The sequence below is a fragment of the Neovison vison genome, chromosome 5 (genome assembly GCF_020171115.1).
Source record: "Neovison vison isolate M4711 chromosome 5, ASM_NN_V1, whole genome shotgun sequence".
NCBI classification, from domain to species: Eukaryota; Metazoa; Chordata; class Mammalia; order Carnivora; family Mustelidae; genus Neogale; species Neogale vison.
The window spans coordinates 113206047-113222688 of NC_058095.1; the positions used below are offsets into that span (position 1 = coordinate 113206047).

A 16642-nucleotide genomic window follows, 5' to 3' on the forward strand; every position below is an offset into this window, starting at 1 on the left:
CATCAGTTTGTGTTCCCTGTGTGGTCACACTTAAGAGATCATTGAGAACTATCTACATTTGAAAATGTAGCTTTTCAAGATTGAAAGTTAAATATGTCTCAATTACCCATCTTCCGGAGTGCATCTGTGTTGATTTCAGAAATCGATTCCAGAATCCCCTTTAAGGCAGGAAAAGCAGAAGCCCTTAATAAGTGAAAAGGTTTGCTGACATTGCAGTTGTTACCTTTAACAGCTTGGGCATATTCATTTGCTGAGAAACATGATGAAGAGTTTGAAAAGGCCTATAATAAAATGACAGTTTGATTTGTGTGGAGGATAATATCTCTGCTCCGTCTTAATTTTGTTCATTAATGTGCCTGCATAATAAAAAGTTTGCAATTAAGCACGATAAAAACACAAATAAACAGTGCCATCTTTTGGACGATGCGTGAACTTTACTCATGTGTACACAGACCTTGTCAGCTAACGTCCTCAGCACCCACAAGCGGCCATCACAGATGTCAGAAAGATCTTATTTCTATCATTAGTAAATTTCTGGGGCATGAAAGCTTTACTGGCACCATAGGGATGCAAGCCATCATACCTAAAAATAGTGTGACCTGCTCCTGTCCAACTTACCTGGAATAACATGATCAGATCGACTTTTTAAGATCTCCATGGAAATGCTACCCCGGCCATGTGTTTATTTGCTTCTTGGGGCACCTGAGGACATTTTTCTCCTCCAATTTAATTTCCTTTCTAAATCTAGAATGAAATGTATCTGGCTCAGGTGTCAGGTTTTAAGAAGCAGGTGGATGAATGTCATGTATAAAAATAGAAATGCTATTGTTATCCTGTTCATAGTTGTTCTTCATGACGAATGTGGGAGGAACAGACCAGAAAAGCCTGCTTCACCAAAACTCATTTTCTGTTGAATAGCACAGATCAGTTCAGTAGTGGGCCATCTGAAAAGGTGACCTATACATAAAGATACAAGTATTTAAGAAGAGGAATTCCAAATTGTCATTCTAGGCAAGCATTTAATGACCGCCTAGCATTGTGCTAGGAACTGTGTATGAAACAGGCCTATGGCCCCTAAAATTATTGAGACAGCTGTTACTTGAAGGCTTTGTAGTAGGAAAAAATGTTTCAAAGGTGTGATTATAAAGTATTAGGTAGTATAAAGTGAAAATGGAGGTGATTTCCACGGTGATGATGATGATGGTGATGATGATGACAGCTAACATATCCTGGCATTCGCCATGTGCAGGCACTGTTTAAATATTGTGCGTGTATAAATTCATTTAACCCTCATGGAAATTTAATGAAGTAGGTTCTATTATAATCAGCCTTCTACAGATGGGGAAACAGAAACAGAGCACATTAGTAACTTGCCCAAAGTCACATCGTGACCGCTTACTGTGAGATCTCATGTCAAGGAAAGCTGGAGAAATAGTGGTTGCCATAGTGAAGAGAGAACGAGCCCAAGCCAGGATAAGGACATTGAATGTTGAATTCATTTATACAACAAAGACCCAATTATTTGAGCGCCTTTTCTATGCCAGGTATCATTGTCGGAGCCGGGGATTGAACAAAACAGACTCCCAGCATCATAAAGCCCACCTCACAGTGGAGCAGATAATACACAGAAACATACTATCATGTCTTGTGATGATTATGAGAGCTAGAGGATGGTTGGGGACCCTGTGCTAGGCTCAGAGGAGTACAGGACAAAATAACTGATACCTGCCCCCAAAGCACTCTGAGCCTAAGGACCAGTCAGAGAGACTCAGTGAAGAAGTGTGTTGTGACTTGTGCAGTGGAGAGGTAAGCACAGAGTGCCCAGAAGGACATAGGGCTCCCCACTGAGACAAGGCTTCAAAGTTTCAAAGCAGTCTTTTCAGAGATGATGATGTTTCCATTGAGAATTATACAGAAATGAATAGAATTAGCCAGATAGGAAATGTGGGGGCACCCTGGGAAAGAATAAACACAAAGCACAAACCCTGAGAATTGAGCAGGATCTGATAACTGAAGTGCTCGTCAGTTTAAAGAGGGAAAGAGAATCAATGGGATGTATGCACTTACGGAGGCTGAGAAGCCCCACCATCTTCTTCCTTGGAGCTGGAGACTCTGGACAGGGGTGCTGGAATTCAGCCCTAGTCTGAAGGCCAGGGTCCCGGGAACACCAAGGGCAGGAGAAGATCCATGGCTCAGTTCAGGCCATCAGGAGGGAAGGACTAAATTCTTCCTCCTGCTTCCTCTTTGTTCTACTTGGGCCCTCAGTGAATGGATGAGGCCCACCCACGTCAAAGAGGGCAAGTCTTATCAGCCCTCATCCGGCCTGTGATGGAGCATCTTTGTGGCCTCCCCTCCCTGAGCTTTCCCTGGGTAATCCTTCCCCATAGGTCAGATCTTGGTCTCAGGGTCATTTCCTCTGTAGCTGTCATGACCCCAGGCAGGAAGCCTTTTGCTAAATGTTCCCCAGCACTCTGTTCTTTGTCCCTAAGCTGTATTAGAGTTTCTTTTTACTTTTCTGTCTTCTAAACGAAACAATAAACTGTCTGGATTTCTCCCTACACAGTTCCTGCCACAAGGCACACCCTAAGAAATGCTGCGGCACGTCTCTATGAATGAGTGTCCTATAAACTCCCAGATATATAGGTGCCAAGCTCTAAAGAGGGATCTGAAATTAGAGATATGGATTTGGGCATCATCAGCTAGTGGAAGCAATTTTCCTTAAATTGATGATCACACAGCCCTAGGAGAAGGAAAGTGTTTTTTCAACAGCACCCTGAAAGGAAGTGCTTAAAAAAACCACATATATTTATTATGCCCAAAGCACCTTACATGTATTTTCTTTTGATGCTTTCCATCCTCCCAGGAAAGCAGGTGGTGTGTACTTATTTCCCTTCTTTTCTTCTCTCTCTACTGGTTTCTTTTCAGCTCAGGTAAAGGACTTTTTACACTAACAGCAAAAACAGTACAGACACACTAAAATGATAAACAACATTTATTCTCTCAATATCAGGGAATAGCTTTCCTTCAAGGACAAAGGAGGGAACAATACTTTCCCTCATCTCCCTTCTAAATCCTCTCCCAGCTCTGGGGGTCTTCGCATCCCCCCACGCTGGAGCAGCACCCCTATGAGTACTGTGAGCCAAGCACCATGCCTGGGGACCTGGGCTTGGGTCTGCGCATGGTGTAGGGCGTGGTGCATGTCTACACCCGCAGGGAACCCGATGAGCACTGCCTGGAGGTGGAGCTGCCGTACCCTGACCTGCAGGAATTTGTGGCAGACGTCAATGTGCTTATGGCTCTGATCATCAACGGTCCCATAAAGTCCTTCTGCTATCGCCGGCTCCAATACCTGAGCTCCAAGTTCCAGATGCATGTGCTGCTCAATGAGATGAAGGAGCTGGCCGCCCAGAAGAAGGTGCCACACCGGGATTTCTACAACATCCGCAAGGTGGACACACACATCCATGCCTCGTCCTGCATGAACCAGAAGCACCTGCTGCGTTTCATCAAGCGTGCGATGAAGCGACACCTGGAGGAGATCGTGCATGTGGAGCAGGGCCGAGAGCAGACGCTGCGGGAGGTTTCTGAGAGCATGAATCTCACTGCGTATGACCTGAGTGTGGACACGCTGGACATGCACGCGGACAGGAACACCTTCCATCGATTTGACAAGTTCAATGCCAAATACAACCCCACTGGGGAGTCTGTCCTCCGAGAGATCTTCATCAAGACCGACAACAGGGTTTCTGGAAAGTACTTTGCCCACATTATCAAGGAGGTGATGTCAGATCTGGAGGAGAGCAAATACCAGAAGGCAGAGCTGCGGCTCTCCATCTATGGGCGTTCGAGGGATGAGTGGGACAAGCTGGCATGCTGGGCTGTGAAGCACCGAGTCCACTCTCCCAACATGCGCTGGCTCGTGCAAGTGCCTCGCCTCTTTGACGTGTACCGTACCAAGGGCCAGCTGGCCAACTTCCAGGAGATGCTGGAGAACATCTTCCTGCCGCTCTTCGAGGCCACCGTGCACCCTGCCAGCCACCCGGAGCTGCACCTGTTCTTGGAGCACGTGGATGGCTTTGACAGCGTGGATGATGAGTCTAAGCCCGAGAATCACGTCTTCAACCTGGAGAGCCCTCTCCCCGAAGCGTGGGTGGAGGAGGACAACCCACCCTACGCCTACTACCTGTACTACACCTTTGCCAACATGGCCACGCTGAACCACCTGCGCAGGCAGAGGGGCTTTCACACGTTTGTGCTGAGGCCACACTGTGGGGAAGCTGGGCCCATCCACCACCTGTTGTCGGCCTTCATGCTGGCCGAGAACATTTCTCACGGGTTGCTTCTGCGCAAGGTCCCAGTGCTGCAGTACCTGTATTACCTGGCCCGATTGGCATCGCCATGTCTTCGCTCAGCAACAACAGTCTTTTCCTCAGCTACCACCGGAACCCGCTACCCGAGGACCTGTCCCGTGGTCTCATGGTCTCTCTGTCCACCGATGATCCCCTGCAGTTCCACTTCACCAAGGAGCCACTGATGGAGGAGTACAGCATTGCGACCCAGGTGTGGAAGCTCAGCTCCTGCGACATGTGTGAGCTGGCCCGGAACAGCGTGCTCATGAGCGGCTTCTCCCACAAGGTGAAGAGCCACTGGCTGGGACCCAACTATACCAAGGAGGGCCCTGAGGGCAATGATATCCGCCGCACCAACGTGCCGGACATCCGAGTGGGCTACCGCTATGAGACTCTGTGCCAGGAGTTGGCGCTCATCACACAGGCCGTCCAGAGTGAGATGCTGGAGACCATCCCCGAGGAGAGCGGGGTCACAACAAGCCCAGGGCCTCAGTGAGCCCAGCCTGCCATGTCCCCCGCCTCTCAGCACCTCCACCATGTTTTCTCTTTTCCTCTCTCCCCGCCGTTGTGTCTGCATGTGTCTGTTCTTTTTTGTTCTGTCCTGCATGTCTCCAACCTGTGTGTGTCCCTGTGCCACCTCCGGGAAGGTGCGGCACAGAGTCTGCTTTGCATCTCCTGAAGTTCACAGTTCCCAGGGTCCCCCACAGCTCAGCTTCTCCTTAGGAATAGTGGCCTCTTTCCAGGTTGGCTCAGCCCAAGCCTGAAACCCCTCTGGCAGGTAGCAGAATTCAGCATTGATCGTCGTGGTATTTTCCTACCAAGTTCCTCTGCCAAGGTGAAGAGATGCTTTTTTCTGGATGAAGTTACTAGAGACACTGTTTCTGTGCACAACCTCGTGTTCAGTGCCTGAGCAAGCTACAACCTGGTATGCTAATGAATGCTAATTAGGGTGGATTATGGTGTGGCCACCTGTCACATCAGTTTAGTTCATTGCACCCCAGTGCAGAAAGGAATTACACATTACTACTCTCATGAAGATTATTTAATTTAAATATAGAAAAGGGAGATTTAGTCCTCAGTTACCAGCTCTGTAATCATCATTATTATTCACATTTATCTTCTACCTTTTTCTGCATCTCTCTAGATGTCTGAATGTCATACTCTCAGAGAACATGAGGAATGACAGTGAAGCCAATTAATAAGTACTAAGCCAATGCACAGAGTATACATTCATGCACAAATATGGAGTTAGATACCTAAGAGACTTTTCTGAAATGCTTGGCGTGGAGGCTCTGAATGGTTTCTGAATTGCTGGGTGTTATTTTTCAATTGGGATGGAAGTGTGATTCTTAGCTGAATGGGTGATGTTTTTCAAGAGTCTTTGAAAAAAAAATGATTGTATTATAAAGCTTAAGACTTTCTGGTAGATGACTTTTTTTCCTAAGGAGATATTTTGAGTGGAGATGTGCATCTCTTCCAGTGGTTGGAGGAGTGATTTCAATGTAGGCTGAAATGATTGACCTATTTGCCAGAATGTTGAAGGAGGTTTCTTCTTGGTTCAAATACACCAAAGCATGAGACAGGTGCATTTACTGGTGGGATTTCAGAACACACTTGGAACCCCCTCAACTTGGTATTAACCCTGAGCACCAGTGCCTGACCCACTTGCAGGAAACTTCAAGGTGCCTGTGGCTATGGTGGAAATGGGTAGCTGTATTGTCACAGAACTATTAGGGGCAAAGTATTTGTGTTTCTTAAGGATGAGACTGGAGCCAGGAAGGTGACAGAGTCATCACGAGATGAACATTTCTTGACAGTAATCATGGTTGGTGAAAAAGTTGTAATCCGTATAAAGGGTTACTATAAACTCCTTAGCATGCTGTCTAAATTTTGCAAAGCCAAGCTTTCTCTTTTATAAATGTGGGAACCAAGACCCAGTGAGTGATTTCCCCAAGGCCACAAATAGTCTGACTTAGAAACTAAAAGATCCAGCAGTAGAACAGCTAGAATTTCTGGGTAAGCCAGCAGCCTGCAGGGGCAGACCAAATCTAGGTTAACACGGGGTAGCTACAACTTTCCAACACCATCTCATCATGCACACAGGGATGTTTGTATCTTCTTCAGCAAAAGACAGGTCCTGAGCAACATTTAACAACTGAACAGAGTTCAATGTGCAAGAGTAGCACTAGTGTCCCATTGCCTGGGGATGTGCTTTATATTATTTTGTTAATAGATGTGACGGATTTGTTTTGAATCTGTATTTTGACCGTGTGCTAGGTCTAACTTTTGGACCAGGGTGCCTGCCTGAAGCAATCTGATTGAAGTGGCGTGAAATGTAAGATGGGGATTCTTGACTTCGTGTTACGTGTAGGAGCCTTTTCAAGTCTTTTCCTTACTGCCACAACAAGACTGCATTACGTGCCACAAGACGATGCATTTCATGATCACCCAGTCAATGTGAAGAGGGAGCCAGAAAGGAAAACCACCAAAGCCACACAGACCACTTGAAACACCCAGATCTTGGAATGATAGCTTTCCAAAAGAATAATGTATCATGTTTTCACTTCTAACACAGACATATACTGTGTTTTGTGAGTTTACAATCATCTGGATCAATCTTGCAAAGATATCCAAAGATTTGAAATGCATACATTGATTTTCGTTTACTTTCCAGATTCCTACACTTTTTCTTCTGATCTTTCAACTCATCCTCTGTTACATAACAGAAGAGGTGGCAGAGAGGGGTAAAAGAATCTGATTTTCTATAAAAGAACACTCTTTTGTTTGTAGGCAGTGGACCTTCTAGGAATAGCTGGGTATACTTTTTAAACATTGTAAATATTAAATATGGAAGGGAGGGTGGGAGGTTGGGGGAGCCTGGTGGTGGGTATTATGGAGGGCACATATTGCATGGAGCATTGGGTATGGTGCATAAACAGTGAATTTTGTTACACTGAAAAGAAATTAAATTTTTTTAAAAGGGGGTCTTAAAGAAATATTAAATCTGGAGGGATTTCAAAGGTAATAACAAATGCTTTGCTATGTCATCTAGACCTTCCCTTTAGTCTTATGAGCATTTCCATGATGAAAACTTGATGTCTCTCTATTAAAGATCTATCTCCTTTCCCTGTTTCCCCCCTCTTTTTTCCTGCTTTTCCACTGGCCACGTGCATGTTAAATGCAAGTGCCTGTTCTCCCCATCCAGGGGCAGCAGTATCAACCATGGATGGGCGTAGGGTGCATACTCTATGACCCGCTTCTCATCAAGCTGTTCTTTACTCAGCACATTAACCTATATTTAAATTTTTGCAAGACCAGGTCAGGTCACAAAGAGTAATAGATATCCCGAGATGGCTTTTGCATTACGCTGGCCCCTAGTTTGTTTCTTTTTTTCTTTTAACTCAACAAAAATCCATGCAAATGGGAAGGAGCTTGCCTGCCAAATGATTTATTACTCAGTCTTTGCAGGATCCCTACATTTCATTTGAATATTTGCAATCACACGCGAGTTGTGCCTGGGCTCTGTATCTGGAAAGCAGGAATCTTTACTGCGCTAACTAAGACATATTATTCACCACTCTGGAGGTAGCAGAGGGATTGATTTATCCTGGTACATACTGCTAGCCCAGCAGCTGTTAGATTCAGAATCATTTGCTTAGAAAATCCATCAGAATTAAAGAGCAAATTTCAAAATAAATTGTTATCATTTTCATCTGCAGCCCGGCTGCATACACCGTGGGAAATACAAAGATCCTTTTGCCTAAATGTTTCTTTGAACCTCTTCTTAAAAACAACGGTTATGAAAGCAAGTGCCTCGGGAGTTTTTCCAGTGACAACAGCCAATGTTTCCTCATGATGTTGAGGTGGGCTTTCAACTTCATCTGATTTATGTTAACGACAAGCCAGCTCATCCAAATGAGTCAGAACTCTTGAATCATTGTGGGTCTCCAGCTCTGAAAGAGCAAACAATCTAGAAATGGAAAATGGTTGCTCATCTACCCTGCAGAATACTGATAGGAGCCTGGCCCCATGTTCTCTCCCACACAATTAAGGCCAACCTTATGGAAAGGGCCCCCACTGTTGGGACTTTCCCTGTTGGAAATGTTGAGTGGCTTCCATGTCCTGGTCCATTCAGCTGGTGGGTCCCTTCCAAAGCATCCTTCTAGATGAGCATAGTTATCAAGAATATAACAGATTCAGAAAGGAGTCACCTCCAGCAACTTGATGGCAAATACAAAGAAGCCAAATGGTCAGAGCTCTGCTTAATCCAACCCTCTTGCTAGTTCATTGTGAATCACCTTGCCTCCCTAGATTTTATACAAATGTATTTTTCTGAACTGTCCTGATATGATATGCCTTCAATGGCTTATCAGTTTTATTAAAATCTTGACCCCAGACTCACCCACCCTCTTCTTTTAGTTAAATACAGGCAATATGCCTAGTGGTTAAGACCCTGGAGTTTGGAATGAGATGCCTTTGATAATTTCTGCTCCACCATTTGCCCATGGTGTGACCTCAGGCACATTATCAGGTTGAAGCATATGAAACTGCTGCATCTGTAAGTCAAAAATGGTCAAATATTTGCAATTTCAGATAGTTCAACCTTAATTTTTCTAAATTCTAGTTTCTTCTAGAGCAAAAGTAAAGGAACCTACTTTGTGGAATTGCTATGAAAATGGAATGAGATGTCAAAACTTAGTGCAGTGCTTGGCACATAGTGGTGGATTTTGTTTTGTTTCGGGCTTTTTGGGTTTTTGTTGTATTTTGAGTGTCAGATGTTTTTATCATAGACAGTAGGGGTATTAATTAATAGTCCCCATTCTAGGTGTGCCAGATTGTAGTTGAGTCTGCTGAAGCAGTCATTGTCAGATTTGGGTGTTCATGTCTACTGTGCTGTTTTTTTCAGCATGGAAATATATATTTGTAGTGTAACATGTTAAAAATGTTAACATTTTAAACATGTTAAAAATCTGTAATCTGAATTACATGCTATACCTGGAGAACCCAAAACTGAGTTCAAATTTCAAATCAAACACAGCTGTTGTGATCGTTTAATTTTTTTGTTTTTTGTTTTGGTGCTTTTTTAAATTTAAATTTTCCTTAGTTAACATACAGGGCAATATTGGTTTCTGAAGTAGAGTTCAATGATTCATCCCTTACATACAATACCCAGTGCTTTTAGAAAGCATTGTCACTATGTCCCTCTCATTAAAAACCTTACAAAAATACACTGATGTTGTTTTAAATTCCATTTATTGGGTATTTGATAAGGTTGAGTCTCCATACTTTCATTGGTTGTTTGTATTTCAGCCAGAACTGTTTGGGGCCCAAATCTACCTGCTGCAGGAGGGGAGGTGAGTGAGTTGCAGACTCTTTTGTAGACCTGGAGTGTTACCATTTCTCTTCTCTAAGGGCCAATCCCCTCTGCTCTCATCCATACTCTCCTCTCTCTGCAGGGCCTGATTCAAGCTCGTAGCGTAAATACCTTTCTTTAGGCTAATGTATTTTCTTCTTGAACCACCATCACAGGTAAGACTCAAGCGGAGATGGCAAAGGACTCTCGGTCCTGGATCCTAGCTCTTCTCAGGTAGCATGGCATTAGAGCAGAAAACACCAGTGACCATATCTAACTTTAAAAATGCCACTGTTAAGCAAAGTAAATAACAAAAGACCAGTATTGCTTTTTTGCTCCAGTATGCAAGTTAATGTGTAGCATTGTAAACCCGAGTTTACATTCACACCCAAAGCAACAGGGTGATCATGGTGTTCAACCTCAAGTTTCTTCCCTAATCTCAAAAACAAAAACCAAAATGTCACATAGCTCCTTTCCTCTAGAAAACACCTTGACAGTGGTAATTATCGAGTTGTGTGACATTTGTGTCAGCCGTGGTTCCAACATTGATTTCATAAAATTTGAACAGACTAAACAACTAATAGTCAAGTGCTAAATTATATGGTATAACCTCCCAGTACTATAAATGTTCAGTGGATGTATAAGGCATGGTTGGCTTCACAGAAGGACTGGTGCTCAAATTCTCTCCACTGGGTAATCCGGAATATGATGTCCTTTCCATGTTCTGCTTCTATTCTTGGCTCTGTTTTTATGAAGCATGGTCTCTTCTCAGAAACCTTTTAGAAATACTGGCATTTTTAATTTTCTCAAAGCAAATAAGAACTCTCGATTTTGAATTTCAGAATGCTGGCCTGTATTAACTTACCCTCCACATGATACTAAATCATGTTCAGCCCCAGAGCTGGGCTCATGGCTCTAATCTAAGCAACCTTCAAGCAACCTTCATTGACCTCACCTAGTCTCATCTCTTGTGCTTACTTACCCTGGAGCCTCCCCGACCCTCACCCCAGGCTAACCCTCCTTTTGTAAATACCACTGCTTCTCATCTCTTCCTCCCTCTCCTTCTTTTTTTCAAAACTTCCATCTAACTCCATTTCTGACTCCATCTAACTCCAGCCCCCCAACCCCTCAAACAGACCCTACTCAGCTAACTATGTCAGCAAAATGGAAGTATGGAGTTTTTGGTTTGGTGTGTTGGAATGGTTGTTTCTCTCATTTATTTCCTTACATGTTTTCATGTGTGTGCTCCTGACTTCCCCAGTAAATTTAAAACTCTTCTAAAAGCAGGAGCAGTGTCTTCTCTCTTTGCTCTAATGTTCCCTGTAGAGCTCAGTGCTCTGCACACAGTGGGTGCCCCAGAGTTGCTGCTGACTGATGGATATAACGAAAGCTTCAACAGCTTGATGAGCCAATGGACCACAGAGTGGTGTAATCATGCTGCTGATTGTCTCAACCCCCAAACTCTGGGCAGAAAGCCAAAGCCCACCCAAGATGTTGTAATGGTCTTATAATGACACAGTATTTGTTTACAAGGCTTCTTAAGAGAAAGTCAGTTGGTAGCATCTGAAGCCTTCTAGACATATTGTCTGATTAGCCTTCCGATTGAGGCTCTGGAGTGATCTAACCCTCTACAGAAAAGGAGCAGCCACAGAGGATATGGAGCCTGCTTTATATGTGTCCTTGATGACATTCGTAATACCACTGAGAGAGAAACCTATTGTTCCCCTACTCCTGGAAGTCTTCTTTGATCTCTTTGGCCAATGGTAATCATTCCTTTTTTTTTTTTTTTTATAAATTGCTGTTGTGTCTATTGCCTGGGGCACATAAATTGATCTTTGATATTTATAGCAATAAGTAGATAATGCCATTCGATAACAATGACCAATAATAACAAAGAAGTAGGAGATTCTTGCTAATTATCCTCTAAAGCAGGGTTCACAGATACCTTTCTAGTCTTTGCCTAAAATTAAATGACCATTAGAAAGTGAGAATTCCCATTATTGCCCAGTCATAGACCACTGAGATGAAATAAGTTCACATCCTTTTAAGTCTGTGACAGTAGTTTCTCTTTTCTCTTCCCTTGGAAATAGGTATTAGTTACATGGGAACACAGGAAGTTCTAGCCATTGGGTAGTGATGATATTAAGGCATTTAACTTGTTTTTGAAGATCTGATATGTTTCCATGGAAATAACAGCTGGAAGCCAACAACTGAGAAGTAAGAATTCTGGGTTTTCCTCAGCTTCTGGCTGCTGACAGAGAGCCAGCTTTTCATACAAACGGAAGAATCTCAGAATCTTTGATCTGGTGCATTTACCATATTCCATTAAAATAAAACTCACATAGTTCTTTTTTTGTGACCTTCTATTAATCTTCAGGACTGTCAACTAATATTTAAGCCACCCCTGCAGATTGAGGAGTTGGCCGGTGTAGTAAAGGAAATAATCCTGAGCCTGTAGTGAGAATATCTGGGTTCAAATATCACAATCTACTGGTGGAAACTTGGACAAATTATCTGGACTTTCAGAGTCTCCATTTCTTAGGTAGAAAGCAAATTATTGTTATGAGCATTAAATGAAAGAAAATATGGGAAACATTTTATGCAGTGTACACTATAATAAATGTCTATTGGACCTTAGTGAAGAAGTAGAAAAGCAGAATATTATGTATTTTTTCCCACCTCCACACTCCACCTTCACATTCATGGACTTCTCCTCATCAACCTGTGAGGCAACATTCCCTTTTAATATTTCATTGTAATCTCTGACCCCAGAGGATTTCATAATGCTTATTGTTTCCTCTCGCTGCTCTAACAAATACTATAAACTTAGTGATTTAAACTATACAGATGTATTACCTTAGCGTCTGTGGGTCAGAACATGGCATCTGCTGAACATGGTAGGATTCTCTGCTCAGAGTCTCACAAGGCTGAAATAAAGGGGTTAGGAAAGCTGAATACAGTTCACATCTGGGGCTCAGGGTCCTTTCCCAAGCCCACTGGTTGTTGATTGAGTTCAATTCCTTCTCACACTTTCCACATGGATCCTTCCATCTACAAGCCAGCAGCTCTGCCTAAAATCCTTCTCATGCTTTGGATCTCTTAGAGGTCTCCCTCACTGAGGCGGGAGAAAGCTCTGCTTTCCAGGGCTCATGGGACTACGCTGGGTCTAACTAATTCAGGGTAATTTCCCATGTGAAGGTCAGTTGATTTGTAACTTCATGACACCTGCAAAGTCCCTTTGCCACGTAGCATAGCATATTCAAGTGTGAAACACCAGACGATAAAGGTCATGGGGACCAAAATTGTGCTGAACACATGGTGTGTCATACAGAATAAGAATATAGGTCCATCCACTTTATCTGTTACCAATGGGGAATTGCAAAATGGTATAAAATAACTATGGTCACCTAACCATCCAGCAACAGAACCAAATAGCCCGACTTCCCTCTAAATATTTCTGATAGCCTCGTGATCTCCACACCGAACATTCTGGATCCTACTCTCTCCTCAGTAATTTTTCCAGCCTCAGCATCAGCCACCTGCTTTCTTACCTGCCGTCTTTTAGTTCAGTTCAATGGCAAGAAAAATAACATTCAGGAAATAAAAAATCTCAATGCCTGCTGTCAAGACCAGCACATTCTCTGAGTACATGATAGAGAGTGTGCAGAAGACCAGAGGACAAGGAATCTATTCCTTCCTTGTGTCTTCCCGCTCTGCCACGTCTGTTCCAGAAGGCGGCTCTCCAGCCTGGCTGGAGCCACAGCAACCACAGACGGACAAGAGCCAGGACCCACGGCAAGTTGTGCTGGTGCAGGGGCTGGTGCTGCTGGGCTGGGGTGGCTCACCCCAGGCCTCTTCTGGCCAAAACACCCATATTCCCAGCTGTATCAGCTTCTCCGGACCCCTCATTTCACCCCCACTCCTAATACCTCCTCCAGCAGCACCAGATTTCTGGGAATCCGCGTGGAGCTCCAGTGGCTGCCAGGAATGTCGTGGTGTGTGAAACTAAGCTTCTAATTATGGGGGCAATTCATCATGTGACCATAGATAACTAATAGAATGAATTAACCTTGCATGGATCAACAATAAACTACTCATCTTTTTTTAGAAAAAAGGAAAAGAAAAAATTTCAGTTATTTTCTTAAATATGATTTTGTAACATAAAAAAAAAACAAGTATCGAAACACCACATACAATTTTATTTGTTACTCACACCTTGAGAAAACTGAAAAAAAAAAAAAAAACTATATGTATTTTCTCTTCAAAGACTCATGCTAGAGACAGATTTCAGTCCTGTGACAGAGTCTATGGCAGTGTTCTCAAACTGCTCTTCATGTAAATGGTTAAAGAGAACCACACGCTCTCTGGAATATTTTAGGAAAGCCGTAGGGCCAAGGAAGCCACATTCCTGGTTCTTCCATCTGCAACCAACAGCGTGGTAACCTCTGTTTAGCCAGTAAGAAGTCTGAGTGTAGAGAAAGTTGAGAAACAGGTGAAAAGGGAAGATCTGGGCTAAACACATGGACTCAAAGAACCCCAGCACTTCACTTAAACCATAAAGTTGAGGTGGACATGTGTGTGCTAGGAAGGTTCCAGAAGCATGGTGACATTTATTTGTTCATGAGAAGGAGAAGAACCCCTCCCTTTCAGTTCTGTGCTTCTTCAGGGAAACAGATGGCAGGGGGTGGAGAGGGGCATGGGATTTCAGAGATGTTACAAATAAGGTGGAAATTTTCCCAGGAATGTTTACCTGATTTGTGAACTACCATCTTCTTTAGGTAGGTCAGGAAACAAGGCCTACATTGAAAATGTGGAAAGAGAAAAATGGCCCCTAAGGTCCCAGCATGGAGCCTAGTACACTGGCCTTGAACACCTGACTCTCCAAGTGAGCTGTCTGTTTTCCCCCTTTCAGGGAAAGGGTCTTGGGCTATAAACCTGCTTCATGGAAGGTGCATTTTATATCTTACCACTTTGAGTGCATGTCCATGCTAATGGACAAAGGCCAGACCAGCTCTCTTCTGTTTATTTTCTAACAATACTGTATTCTCTTGGAAAACAAACATCCTCAAAGCCCCCAAGAACATTTGCATTTTGGTTGATAATGTGGTCACTGAGGAATACTCTTGTTTACTTTACAAGTAATTGCTTTGACTCAGAGAACACCTGTCTCTAGAAAAAGACCCTCTTCCTCAGAATATTGTCTGTATTTCCCCAGGGCCTTTGATAAACCAAGTCACGAAGGCTATAGACCAGGTAGTACAATGTTCATTCCCCATAGGGAAGAGCCATCCGATGCATGTAAAGCAAAGCTTAGATTTACAAAAGTAGTTCTAGTAATAGTTCCTGAATTTGGAGGTTGAATGAGACAGCATTGACCAACTACATTGCAAACAAAAAATGAAAAATCAGTGACATGTGAAAAGAAAAAGTCGTATCTCATTCTTGCTCCAGGCTGAAACAGGAATTCCTTGTCAAGTATTTCTCCTGGATGCCTCTTCTTCAATGACAAGTCAGGAATCCTGTCTCTTCCTTGTCTTCCCCAGCCTCTCAATCCTCAGAGTTCTCCCCATTCAACTGACAGGTGGGGGAAAACAAGAGAGCCTTTGTTTCCAAATTTTGTACCAACATGCCCTGGGTGTGTGGTAGTGAATTCACAAGGGGGGCACAAGCTATTAAAAATGTTTGGGGAAACCCAGCAAAAATCAGCCTGTGCTAGACACTGTAAAAACAACTAGCTCAAGGTTAATTGAAATTTGATCATTAAATCAGGCTACACTCATTTCTACAGTGCTACATTATTTTATTGAATATGATTGACATAGAACATTATGTAAGTTTAAGGTGTACAACATATTGATTTGATACATTTATATATTGCAATCTGGTTAGCACTGTAGAATTAGCTAGTACCATTGTCACACCTCATAATTAGTTTTTGTTGTGAGAATACTTAAGATCTAGTCTCTTAGCAACATTGTAGTTTATAATAGAGGATTGTTGACTGTAATCGCTGTGCTCTGCATTAATTCTCTAGGACTTACTTATCTACTGCTTCCCCAGTTTGTACCCGTAAACAACATATTCCCAATCCCTCCACCCCTTGCCCCAGTCCCTGGTAACCAACATTCTTATCTGCTTTTGCAAATTCAGCTTTTTTAGATTCCACAAACAAATGATACCATACAGTATTTATTTTTCTCTGTCTGACTTATCTCACTTAGCATAATGCCCCCAAAGTCCATGCATGTTGCTGCAAATGGCAAGATTTCATTCTTTCTTGTGGCTGATTAATATTCCTGTGTGTGTGTGCGTGTGTGCGTGTGTGTGTGTGTAGATATTGATACTGATATTGATAGCTATATATATTACAGCTTCTTTACCCATTCATCCATTGGCAGTCACTTAATTCTTTCCATAATTTGGCTATTGTGAATAATGCTGTGATAAACAGGGGAGTGCATATATCTCTTAGACTTCTGTTTTCATTTCTTGGCTATATATTCAGAACTGGAATTGTTGAACCATATGGCAGTTCTATTTTTAATTTTTTAAGGAACTTCCATATTGTTTTCCACAGTTGCCGAAAAAATTTACATCCCCACCAACAGTGCGCAAGGATTCTCTTTTCCCCACCTCTCATCAACACTTATCTCTTTTCTTCTTGATGATAGCCATTTTAACAAGTGTGAAATGACATTTCATTGTGGTCTTGACTTGCATTTCCCTGATTAGTGATGTTTATAAAGCATGTTTTCATGTACCTGTTGGTCATTTGGAGGTCATCTTTGGAAAAAATATTTAGTTCCTCTGTCCATTTTTGTAATTGGATTTTTGTTTGTTTATTACTGAGTTGTATGGGTTCTTCATGGTTTTGGATATTAACCCCATATATGATATATGGTTTGCAAATATTTTCTCCATTTTATAGGCTGTGTTTTCA

The 16642-nt window shown here is 42.8% G+C and overlaps 1 protein-coding gene across 1 annotated transcript; it reads left to right on the forward strand.

Moving 5' to 3' along the window:
• The first annotated feature begins 1170 nt into the window (after positions 1 to 1170).
• LOC122907444 (AMP deaminase 2-like) lies at positions 1171 to 4845 on the forward strand. Its single transcript, XM_044250302.1, is given in 3 exon segments — positions 1171 to 1203; positions 3083 to 4382; positions 4385 to 4845. Coding segments are annotated over 3 exon segments (1794 nt in total).
• The last annotated feature ends 11797 nt before the right edge of the window (positions 4846 to 16642 follow it).